This window comes from Mastomys coucha, unplaced genomic scaffold (genome assembly GCF_008632895.1).
Source record: "Mastomys coucha isolate ucsf_1 unplaced genomic scaffold, UCSF_Mcou_1 pScaffold15, whole genome shotgun sequence".
In the NCBI taxonomy this organism is placed as follows: Eukaryota; Metazoa; Chordata; class Mammalia; order Rodentia; family Muridae; genus Mastomys; species Mastomys coucha.
The window spans coordinates 49,418,242-49,431,384 of NW_022196897.1; the positions used below are offsets into that span (position 1 = coordinate 49,418,242).

The 13,143-nt window shown below is 36.9% G+C and overlaps 1 protein-coding gene across 3 annotated transcripts in view; it reads right to left on the reverse strand.

Annotated features, from left to right (window-relative positions):
• The window catches only part of Fap (fibroblast activation protein alpha), a 72,409-nt gene that overhangs the window by 5,169 nt on the left and 54,097 nt on the right, over positions 1-13,143 (reverse strand). For all 3 annotated transcript variants that reach the window (XM_031370425.1, XM_031370426.1, XM_031370424.1), the window contains 2 exons: positions 12,504-12,698; positions 7,460-7,514 (listed from right to left, as the gene is read on the reverse strand). In XM_031370425.1, coding sequence (XP_031226285.1) covers positions 7,460-7,514; positions 12,504-12,698 — 250 coding nt within the window. The remainder of the gene's footprint in view (positions 1-7,459; positions 7,515-12,503; positions 12,699-13,143) is intronic.

Genomic DNA, 13,143 nt, shown 5'->3' on the forward strand with positions numbered 1-13,143 from the left:
TGGGAAAGGAGGTATTGTAAATAAGAAAACATCTAACAAAAAAAAAAGAGATAAATGAAAGTTTCTATAAAACTTCAAAACTCTTTTTTTTTCTTTTACATCTTCCTAACTAGGCCTTTGTTAAACAAGAAATCAAACAAAACCAACCAACCAAACAAACAAACAGAATTCTACTTGAAAGAGATGCACAGAAAAAGGGATTTGTTTCCAAAATGTTAGATGCTCTCTAGCGTTCACAAAAGTCCCATGAGTTAGACTTTGAAGCTACAGTTTTATCTATTTTATGAGTCTGACATGGCTGGGGTCATTTGCTATATAGGTTATGGGCAGTTTTGGGAATCCTGACATAGCAGCCCAAACAAATGAAAAAAAGTTGCTGGTATCTTTAAGGAAGGAAAGGGGCAGTGCAAGAAAGAGGAAGTCAAAAAAGGAGAAGAGCAGAGAGAGGTACAAGCACGTCCACTGTCCATTCCTCAGGGAATATGAGGAGTGGAATCCTAGCTAAGAATTTAGTTGCATTTAGTACTTAAGTGAAGAATCCTCTAAGTAGTTTATGGTTTTATTTTTCCATCCCTGGGGAATTTTATTGAGGGCCCTTGGCTGCAAACCACAGAATAAAATAGGCTGCTCCAATTATACTGTGGCCTCTTTTTCTTATAGTTGGAGGAAAACTAAACTAGGTTTTAATAGGGGAAAATAGATTTCAAAAGCAGAAGGAACATTTGGGTTTGAAAACCATTTTGGTAAGTGAAATTGTCTATAAGGTTTCAAATTTCACGTATGAAAATAATTTGCTTTAATTAGTAGGACAGCAAGAACTGTTCCTGGATGGCAAGGTTTCCCTCCCTCTTTAATTTCATTTTCAAATGAGAGCAGAGTGGACCTAAGACCTTTGTTGTTCATGATTTTACAGGAAAAGGACTATTTACTAAAATAATAACATTTGGTATGCTCTCTGCTCTCCATGTTTCTGAGCAGAGAATACATGATATGACATTGTGATTCCTAGTACATAGTAAGATCTCCTTAAGCATCTGTGTTCCAAACCTTATACATTATTAATATATATCAACTTAAGGATTGGGTTACAGCACTGGGTTCAAATACACACACACACACACACACACACACACACATATATATATATATATATATATATATATATATATATATATATATTCTGAAAACAGAATATGTATATTCTGTTTTCAGATAGGATGCAAATATTGTCTAGAAATTAGTAATAGCAAAATCATACTGCATCCCTAGCACAGCACGAAGTTCAACTTGAGATCCCCAGGCATCTTAGAGAAGCGATTCCTATTGTAGAAATGAAGAAGGCTAGAAAAGAACCCATGTTGACTTTTTCTGCTCTCTCCTGAGTTGGGATCCTCGACGGAGTGGGAGGTTGCTGTAAGAAATGTGCCCACAGAGCAGATTGGCCAAGAGAATTCTAGAATGCTGTCCTTTGCACTTAGATGCCTTGCCATTTTGTTGAAATGAAGGATGCCTTTAAAATCATCCCTGGAAGGGCACAGAATTTTAAAACAGGGGTATGGACGCTCTTAAGCTGTCATAGACATCGGGACATTTTACCTACCAACAATAACAACTAGCTAACCCTTTTCTGGCTTAGGACTGTTGTTCCACACCAAGTGTCTTGTCCATCCAGCCCCCAACTCCTACCCCCTGCTATGCATTCTTTTTTTTTTTTTTTGTCTCTTTTGTTTTCTTTTGTTTCTTTTGTCTTCTTTTGTCTCCCACTTGTTCTCTGAACTGTGGAAACATGATCTGTCTCAGGACATTTGCAAATGCAGTGACTTTCCCCCAGGCTAACTCTTCCCCCTGAAAGCAGCTGGCCTCACACCAGGTCTTTTCTTCAGGTCTTTACTCACTTCTAGACAGCCTCCTTGCCTTCTAGTTTCAAACTATTCACTTACACCTAGCTCTTCACTTCCCTCCTATCTTGTTTTATTTTGCATTTTTGAATATCCCTTCCCATCTCTCAACATTTTGTATTGTACTTATTTATCTTTCTCTTCTACTATTCTCCAACTTCACAAGTAGAGAGTTTTGTTTGTTTTGCATATGGATCTATTCCCAACACTGAAAATATGGCCTGGTATGCAGGAGGGATAAAAATACATATTTACTGAATACATAATTCCACTGTTATCTCCCGTAATTCCCACAGTGACCAGGGAAAGAAATTGTTGATGCATTTTTATAAAGGAGAAGCTGAAGCTCACACAGTAGCTGCAGAGTCAATAAAAACCGGAGGAGGTAGGGCTCAAACCCAGGAGGCCTGCCTTAGCAACCCATGACACTTCCTGTTTCCCCACACCAGGGCAACTTCTTTTGGCAGAAGTAATATAGTTTAACATGGTCCCTCATTAGAAGTGTATTCTTTCTACATTTACATCGTTCTCACATAGCAATTCAAATCGCTTATAATTAGTCACTGCAAGAGAAAGGAACTAAGATTAAATAATGAACTGATGCTTATTCAACACCACCTGGCTAGGTCTTCACTAACAAAGCGAAGCCTGCAAATGTAGTTTCTTTTTTCTAATAGTTTACACAAACCTCTCCCTGTTCCTGAACAGTAAGAATAATTGCTTTAATTTTTCATTGCATTCAAGATTTTAACACATGTTGTAGGCTTTCTTGAGCAGTGTTGAGCATTTAAACCTCTCCCTGGCCTTCTGTCCCATCTACCAATAGCCTTTCTCTTAAGTAAAAACCTAAAATGTCTCGAAGTATTGGCAAACGGCCCAAAAGCAACACCATACCCATTAGAAAGCATTAGAATGAACGGGCATTTCTTAAACACCATGATGGAGACATTGCAGATATTTTGCAACTGATTAAATGAGGGCTATAAATCTTTGGTTATCTCACCCACATAATAAAAAGTAGTGCCGAAAATGCTCCTTCCTTCTTTAAAAAAAAAAAATTACACCTGGAAAGAAAATGTAGGATTTGAAACTTATTGGCAAACCAATTGTAAACAGTACTTGTGTGGTTGGACATGACCTATTTAACAGGTTACAGAAATGCTTAATATTACACAGGAAAAGATAACTCCTTTCTGATATGAAATATTAACAGCTGAAAATCTGTTATGATCAGTTCTTAGTGTCTCCCTCCTTCATATCTCCAGTTTCCAATAGGTTCTGACTTACTAGTCTTTAGGGGAATGGGCTTAGTCTGTAAGACTAAGGACTCTTCTAAATGCCTGCTTCTCTGGCTAATTGCTAACCTTTGCAATTTGACCCTAGTGTTAATGTTCTAGCCTTGCTTTCTATTCTCAGACCACCTTCTATCCTATGACATTATCTTTCTAAGACACCAATACAATGGCATTATTAACAACAACAGCTCTTCTCATAGATATAGCCACAACCACTACAATTACATTAATACGTATTTGTGGAAAAAGAAGTAATAAATAATTGTGTAATAAAATAGTTTGTATATTAGACAAAAAATTTTAAAAGTTTCTTTTTTAGTCTTCCATGGAGCCAAAATGCACTATTCTAAATAAATATTGATTTCCCAAACTGTTAGATCATAGGCTATTTTCCTTAAAAGAAAGAAAAAATCTCGATATGAGTGAGACAAATTTTGAGAGACCATGAAGATACAGGATTAAATTCAGTTTATGTAATATCAGAGATGCTTGACATGACTACATATTTTGCTGAACATCTAAGAAAAAAAAAGCTATTGAAAAAAATGATAAAATCCATTCTTTTGAAGAATGTCAATGCTTGTGGAAGAAGCAAAGAAGATGCTGGTTCCTTTAAGAAGAAGGGTACAGAGTTAAAGCCACACCAGGATTGTTGCACTGGGCTGGATCCTCAGGAACAAGTGGCTTTCCATTTTAGAGGGAAAAGCGATGGAGCAAGTGCATGGAAGTGTTGCTAGGAAGTTTATGAAGTCACAGGAACAGCAAAGCACAGCCATAGTTTGGCTACTTATCAGATCTGGGAGAAACAGGATTGAAAAGGCAGCAGGAGTAGGGTAGCTGAGGACCTGGGACACAGGATATATATTTGCTATTTATTATGTTGTAATCACCATGGAACCCAAAGTATATAGAAGTAGAAAAATAGCACTTTAAAAATTGTGTTTCATGGCAATCATGAAGTCTGCATGGGTCTGTGCTAGGTCCTTTGCATATATGCTCTGCTTGATAGTTTGGTGTTTTTGTGGGTCTCCTAACAGTGGGAGTGGAGGTGTTTCTGACTCTTTGCTTACTTTTTTCCTTCTACTCGATTGACTTGTCCAGCCTTGATACGAAGGTTTGTGCCTAATTTTATTGTATCTTTGTATCTTGTTCTGGAATGTTCTGTTGAGTACGTATGTATGTATGTATGTATGTATGTATGTATATGTATATATATTCAATTACATATATGTGTCAAAGAATAAAAAACAAAAAACAAAACAAAAATGCTTTAGAATGACAACATTTTAAACAACACTGGCATTGTTGAGAACTGTCCAAGGTCAGTTAAAAAGCAATTAAAATAACTTAATTAGAAACTATCCAAACAAAGATCATAGACCAAAACCATCAGCATTATCTAGAATCTGATCAGAAGTGCCAATTCTGAGCCTTAGCAGACTCTCTGGTGGTGGGGATCTGGGAGTTGTGTTTTAATGAGCTTTTTTGGGTGTTAGGTATATGCCTAACATTTGAGAAGTTCTGGTTTAGTGACTCATGAAGAAATTCAAATTAAACAATGTCACTGGGGATAGTAATAGCTATTTAACAGTTTGAAATGGAAAAAAAAGTTCACTGGTCAACAGAATTTTGGACTCAGAAAGACGTGTAAAGGTAAGAAGCAACTCTTGTAAGCTTTCTAATTTGGATGACTCAGTAGATGATGAGGTCTTCAGAGATGAAGACTTGTTTTAAAGTAAACCATAATAAGGTTAGTTTGGAGTACACTAAGAATGATGCTCTTGTAAGTTGTGTCTTGAAGAAGAGATGACAGATAAGAAACTGAATTATATGACTCAGAAGAAAAGGGGTTGCAAGTGGCCAGATTCTGCAACCATATCATGCTTGAAACCCAAGAGTTTGCTCCAATGACCTACAGAGTATTGATGAGCAAAGGCCACACTAACATTTAAGGCATGCTAACATTTAAGGAACCCACAGACTTATGATCACAGAGGTACAATACAAAAACCTATATACATTCTCCATTGTGTGGCCTAGTAGCTCCTTGTTATCTGATGGCTTACTTCTCCAGACATCTCCAAACTTCTCATCACTAGTCTTTAGCCTTTCGAAGTTTTTCATACCCTTGACCAACTCGCAGACACTTCTTTGCTTTATAAAGATGAGAAAAAATGTGGTCTTCACACTCTAGAATGTCCACTTACTAAGCTATTATTGGCTATCAAAGATGTTGATTCAAATCTGATGCCTCTATTAGCTCTCACAGACACAATTGACTATGTTCCTTCCTGCTGTTATGCTCAACAAATATATCTCTTGATAAACCATGTTGTTTCTACATTCTTTCCCTATATGGAAGTCAAATCTAGGACTGATTCATTCTTTTATCCACACAGATCTTAGCACGAGGACTGGAGATGCAATTCTGTCGGTATAGTGCTTGCCTTGCATGCATGAAGACCAAGGTAGAACTCTACTATCATGCAAAATTAGGGAAAGTAGTGCATATTTGTCATCCCAGCACCTGGAAGGTAGATTCAGGAAGATCAGAAGTTCCAGGGCATTCTCACATATATAGGTAGTTGAAAGGTAATCTGAGATGCATGAGTCTATGTCAGAAAAAAATAAAATAAATTGCTTAAGACAGGACCTAGATGAGATATAATGATGATTTACAAGGATGAAGCAATGGATGTCAGAGACCAGATGTATGGCTCAATAGATTGTCCCAAACTGGAAGAACCAATATGTAAAGGGGCATAGCATTATGGGCACCTTGTTTCGTCCAGCCACTTGAGTCTACTCAGGTATGGCATGCATTGGCAAGCTGCTCTTCTTTAAAAAGTGCTCTTATAAATCTACTTCATGATCATGACCATATGAGAGAGTCAGCAGTGCAGGAAAAATAAAGTACTGTTTCTTCTGATGGCATTTCCACAATCAGATATGGCAAGCATCTTTTATTGAAGAATTCTGGGTTGATATAATGCACCGCTGGGCGATGAGTGGGTTTTCAGGTCAGCCCATATAGAAGATTCTCTACCAAATTCATAACTAACAATGTTCAGTAAGTGAAATGGAAAGTTCTTGTTTATGGTTACTCAGAGCCTATAGAAAAAAAAAATAAAGCATCGCTCTAAGCAAAATGTTAATGATTATACATGCTTTGTTTAAAATGAGATCTGTCAAAGATCTACTTTAGAAATTTCACCAAAAAAAAAAAAAATAGTAGGAAAGGTCTTATCTGAAATATTCCCTTATAAAAATATTTCACTTGCTTCTTCCCATTTGAACCCCACTCAGCTTAGAAACTTAGCATTTGATAGTTTTAAGAAGGAGAAAATGGGTTGAAATAACAACTTTCTCAAAATTCCTAACAGCCCTTCATCTGGTCACTGAGCTCAGAGTTGAGCTGATCCTGCAGATTCAATGCTGGGTTCCATTGCCTCCATCTAACATGTGCAGGCAGCTCTCACAGAAAACAGCCAAGAACAGTAACCCAAGCACAACTGGTTGCAAGCTGACTTGCAAATATACAAATTCAGACCAAAAAGTGAAGCAGAGAGACTTCTTCAAAGGGCAATTATCATAATTCATAATGGGCAAACAAACTTTCCCCAATATTTCTCTACAATGTCCAGTGACTTCATTGGCCACCATTAATAACTTCTACCACTCCTTGTGTGTATTGTTAATAAATGCATCAGTCTTCCATGACCAATAGCTAGGAAGCCAAATATTGGTTCCTTTCAAATTAGCATCAATTCATATTGGGTCTACAGGGATACTTTGATTTTCCCCAAAGACACAAATGCCTAATAGCTCTGTTAGGATTACACTGGTCTAGATAGACATTAAGCAATTTTTATACCAAAAGTTCCTATCATCTCAACCCTTAGCTCAGATTTTTATGAAAAAGAAATACAAAACATAAAATAAATATTAAATCTAAAATCAGAGAGGCAATCAAACCTTTGAATGACATAGTTCAGTTCAATGTGCTATAATTTAGTATTAAAAATTAAGTAAAAATGTGTCAATTATGGATTCATTTGCTATACAAAAAAAAATTAAATCAGAGAAAAGGAACAAACACTTAAAACCACCACTTCAAAGCTGGTATTATCCAAATTGACTGTTTCTATTGACAGATTAAATTATGTTGCAACACTGACATTTCATGAAAAACCTTCTAAGCGAACACTTTTGAAAATGAGGATTACCAAACCTAGTAACAGGCAGAGAATGTATAAAACAACTCACCCAGCCCCATATGGCTATTCTTTCTTCATCAATGAAACCCATTTCTATGAATTTTCTGAAATGAAAGAAACAAATTTTTAGAATTTTAATTGTGTACACATGACATTTACTTCATTACACAAGCATATTTAATCCAAGGATTTAATAGAAACGCTTCATCTCTTTGTTTAAACATGTGCATAATAAGGCTGCATTTACAAATAACTAAAATAATATTGTCATGTTTTCTGCAGAGAATAAAAGGATCATCTTAGACTCCACTTTTCATCCTTAGTGATCCCAGTGTCCTCAGGTCCAGTGTTTGAATCTTGTGGGTTATCAAAGCCTATCCCCAGATTGCCTTGTTAGAATACAATGGCATCACTACTAGTATGAAATTTCCAAATCCTTGGGTCTGGGAAAGGGTTTTTGTTTCACTGCTAATTCAATTTTTATTAAATTTTTATCACTTTATTTGCATAGCTGTTGATAACCATCATTTTGATATTAAGGCCTATTCAATGAAAAAAATCTATTCTTGCCGTTCATAAACAGGAGACCTCCAATTTACTATGGTGTGGACAACTAAATACATATACATGTATCCTTTTAAAATGTTCAAATGATTTGTTCGGCTTCATCACATTTCCAAAACGTTTTTGTAAAATAACTTTTTCCTTAGGAAAAACAGACTACAAGAAAAACAACCTTTAAAAGTCTCTGGAAGCCTCCAAAGCAATGTTTGCCATTCATTTTTACCTCGATTCTCCAGTATTCTAGATAAAATGAGACTCTTTGGGAGAGTGGGTTGTGAACCTCAAGAAAACTTTATAGAGATCAGAAGCAAGAGAAGAAAGAAGGGGTGATGGAAGGAGTGGGTCCTGGAGAACTCCACAGTAGGCAGATGGAAGGGATGGACCCAGGGAGGCTCAGCCCCCAGAACACATCGGGGTGGCCTGCGCTTTCTGCTTCTGCCTTTCTCATCAGTTCTCCGAAAGTAGAACACACATGTCTTTTTTGTTAGTGGAATAATGGAATTTCTCCTTTACTTTTGTTGTTCTGGGAATTGAACCCAGGTCCTTAGGTTTACTATACTAGTGAAAACTCTGCTCTACCTTTGAGCCCCTTTTGCCAGCTCTGTAGAATTACTTAAAGGGATTTTATAGCAACCATTTCACATATTGCACCGACTCAGCATGCACGTTTCTGACGCACTGAGGAGTTGGGCAAATGCCCGGGACAAACAGATGGGAAGAGGCCCCGTTAGTCACAGCTTACCCGACACGAATTCTGAAGGACACTGAGTGTACAGGGAAGAAATGGAGTAGCAAATGGAAAATTGCTACCTGTGTGGAAGCTGATCAAGGGAAAGCGAGCAAATGTGCAGGAAACGCGGCTCTTCAGCCATTCTCCCACACATTTCAAAATCAAAATGGGAGTTGAAAAGGTTCGCTTTCTTGTTAAAAGATAGTCTCACTACTGGTGTTGGAAGACAGTTCTGAGCCATAAAATCGGTCATGATTTTATGATCTCCCGAAGGCTAACAATCCTACTACTTGCATCTGGGGCACAAAGCAAATAGCAGGTGATACGTAGGAACAGGAAATTCTTATCCGCTCCCTGGCTAGGTTGATTCTGAAAGGATGACATTTACAGGAAATGATAGTTTAGTAGTTAACATGGAAATGAAACATTAACACTTAATGTGGCAGAACTAGGTTAAAGGTTAGCTAGATAATACAAGCCTTTTGAGATCAACAAGGCTCTATAAACTTCATCCTCAAAATCTGGAAAGCTTCCTGGAAGGTGAGTTATCAGAAACTACTGATAATATGGTATAATCAACGCAGTCAAAGTAACACACGAATAAGGTGTTTTTGTAATACTAGAGGTTAAACTGAACTTCACATATTTTCCCCATTAAAAAAAAAATGACTCTGGACTAAGATCATCTTGAATCCTAGTGACCGATTATGCTATTTGAGAAATTTTCTTTTGACACTATCTGTAAGTGTGATAATATACTTTTTTTCTCATTCAATTTTTCATCATTAACCCTTAAATCACATAAAATTAAGACTATGGGGCTATATACACTGCTGAATATACTCCAAATGAATGGAGCTGACCCTATAATCTCTGAAATTTTGTGATTGTCTTAAATGTGGCATTTTCCAAGAAGCCTGAAGAAACCATGTTCCCTTTCCTCCAGCACTTGTGAACTCGCTACCATCTGTTCCTTACAGGCATTCTCATGCACGGGCAGGCTATGAGGTGATAATGGTCTGCTCATCCTCTGTCTTCTACTTTGTTTGCATTTATTAGCTTGGCTTGACTAGTGTTTACTGCTGTTTCAAAAGCACATACATGGTTTTTTGTTGACATGTAGAAAATTACCTATATAAATTTTTTTAAGAGATTTAAGGAAAACAGTTTCGTTTCTGGGTTGACTGGAGAGTGACAACCAAGGGCTTACAAACCCCTTTCTTCAGGTTAGGTGTTTGCTTTCTGATTCCTAAAAGGCTGCCTTGGGACACAGGGAGTTGTATCACTCTCAGGATCATCTCATTCTTTCCCTTTTAGCTTTCCTTTGGTGAAGAACTGGATCCTAAGGTCTCTTGTACATCTTCAGGAAACAGAGATTTTGAACAAAGCTAGGGCCAGCCCAGGTGCTCTCTGCACTGTTGCATGTGTTGCATGAATGAGCCCTGCAGTCACTCTATGATCTATGCTCTATGGGGGGGGGGGCTTGCTAAAAATTGCATCTAACAGTAATGCTTCCCCTTAGAGCACCACCTATCCATTTTTACCAGGCTGTAAATGCGTTGGAAGTAAGGGCTACAAGTTGCACTGCTTTGTACAGAATGTAATATGGTGGCACATATTAAAACCTGACATGCATTGTTAAGTGGCTGAGCACATGGGTGGCGGTATGCTTGCCCTATATCAGGAAAGTTTTCTCTAGATAATATTCTAGAAAAAATATTCAGGGGAAGAAATGGCCTTGAATTACTACCTCTGTAACATCTGCTATCAAGTACAAAAGGCAAGTTAGTATTATTACAAAATTGATAGAAGGGATTCAAGGCTCTGTGCCCTATACACTGAATACCAGAAATAACAATTTTCATTAAGGTCCTTTCCTGGGCTTCAGATCTATACTTTTACTTCATTCAAAAGATCAAAGTAAGAATTCATTTCTTGTTGCGTACTATATCTGTGATAGTAAATCAATGGTTTAAATACCATGGCATAGTTTGTTGTTAGTGAACTGTATGATTGTGGTTGTTTTAAGCCCAAGCCCAAACAAACCACCCTATAGTTCTATCAACCTTAGAAAACACTTAAACCAAAGACATAGTTTATAATTTTTTATCTTTATGCCTTTGTGAAATCTTTATTTTATATTTCCTTGGTGTTTTGCATAGTTTAAGTATTAACAGATAAGATCCAAGATGTGTCTCTAGCAAAACACAGAAAGAATTAAAACTGGAAGGCCAACAAATGTGTTCATACTCTTGACAGGGCACATCGAAGTCTGGAAGAACTAAGCTTGAGGAGTTAGCTCGGTAGGTAAGTGATTGCTTAACATTTAGCACTGCAAAAACAAAAACAAACAAACAAACAAAAACAGAATACAAGATCTTCTTTTGCCCCAATGGAGTTAATCTTGAACTATTTCTTCATTGGACAAAATTCTTCCAAATAAGCTAGTAGTGAAAATATCAAGTCTGGATCAATGAAGATCATGTAGCTTCTAAGAAGGGAGGAGCTAATTATAAATTTTGATGTTTTTTAACAATATAATCACAAATTTACTATCTCTTATTAAAATTGACTGCTCTCACTGAACACATCTTGTCTGTGCATAAATGACTATTCACTAAATGGAAACATTGGAATGTATGAGTCATGACTGCCTTTCTAGTCTTAAAATTAGTTACATATGAATCTAATTTTTTCCACTTTAACTAGAGTCAGAAATACAATAAATAAATAAATAAATAAATAAATAAATAAATAAATAAATAAATGAACAAACAAAGTGCTGTCTGGACTTATTTCCTAGCTGTTAAATTAAATCTGTTTTGTATATGTTGATCAATATTGCTAATATCAGTGACACTAAGGGGATAAGAGATATTGTACTGAGTTTTTTTTTTTAAATTGATCTCTGTTGTGAATAGCTGTTGCATGTACAAAATCATCTATCTATGAGTGCGACCAGGCAGCTAGCCCATAGTTTCCAGACTGGTAGACTCATATTCACCGACTTCACTTCCTCCCTCTATAATAATAGGCATCCAGGGCAATCCTGTATACTGTCCTTAGTGCAGTAGCATTTTATCGACAGCACTGTTTTAGATTCTAAAAAGATGATGGGTCTATTAACTGTGGTTAGAAATACATCTGGGTAAGGAGAAATTAGATCTGCCTTCTTTCTAAATGTTTTCAGAATATCACATCTATTATATGAAAGTAGGAGTGTTTTGGGCAAATGAAAATCGGCATCTACTCTCATGATAGCATGGTTAAAAACTGACAGCAAGATTAATCACAAATGAACTTCCAACACCTAGAACGTGCAGTGCCAATGGAAGTCTGAATCAATTCTAAAGAGGAGGACTGACAACAACTGAATATATTCAGGTATTTGAATTACTGATGATATCACTAAACTTTTTCTTTTATCACTTTTAAACTTTTTTTTATCACTAAACTAAAGTTTTTTTTTTCCTTTTCTTTTTCAGTTGTGGGCCATGGTAATCAATAAAAGTGCAGTTGGAATGTCTTGGATCTACCAAGTATTTTTCTTCACCTTTACTAGTCCCTTCCCATGATCAGCTTTCCCATATTTGAGCAAGAAGAGCCCTTTAAGAGTAATAATAATTTTGTACCAAGCCAGTAAGCCAGACCGCAAAAGAATGAAGTCATTAGGAATTGTAACCGTGACTAAAACTATGGCTCAGTGGCAGGACATACCCATCATGTTCAGGGGCTGCTGTAGGATCTACAGTAATGACACTGCACTTGTGTATGGGCAGTTTGTTGAAAAAGTGCTCACCTGACAGCTGTGAGCTGGTCCTCAACTTCATATACACCCAGCTTTCGATACACGGCATGCAGGAATTTGTCACCTTGGAAAGCGGTGCCTCGACCATCTACCAAGGCAATGACTATCCCCTCCTTACTTGCAAGGTAAGTTATCCAATTAACAGCAAATACAGACTTTACACTCTGGCTGCAGGGACCACCATACCTAAAGGTAAATAAAAATAATTTCTGAATTTTTAAAAATATAATCCAGTTTCCCACAGCAGCCTAGCAGTTCCCAGTCCCATTATGTGATAAAATTTTCAGTATCAATAGCATTAGAGCTGGCTCTAAATCAAGAGGAGACCAGGCTTTTCCCAGAGGTTTGCTACAAGGAAGTTGTTTTGGGACACAGCCTCTCCTATTCCCCAAAACGGATACATCTAGGGTTGGCATTTCAAGGAATATGTGTGGGTTTTTCGTCATTTCTGCCACCTGCCACTTGCTAAAAGCAGACATAAGATATACTAAAAAAAAATGCATGGTGTTTTAAGCAAATTGTGTGTAGGTCAGCACTGATTTTGGGTGTGATTCCACTAAATGTATTCCATTCCTTTATTTCATTTCTAACTCAATTACATAAGATGTTAAGATGATTTGCACTGTTTTTT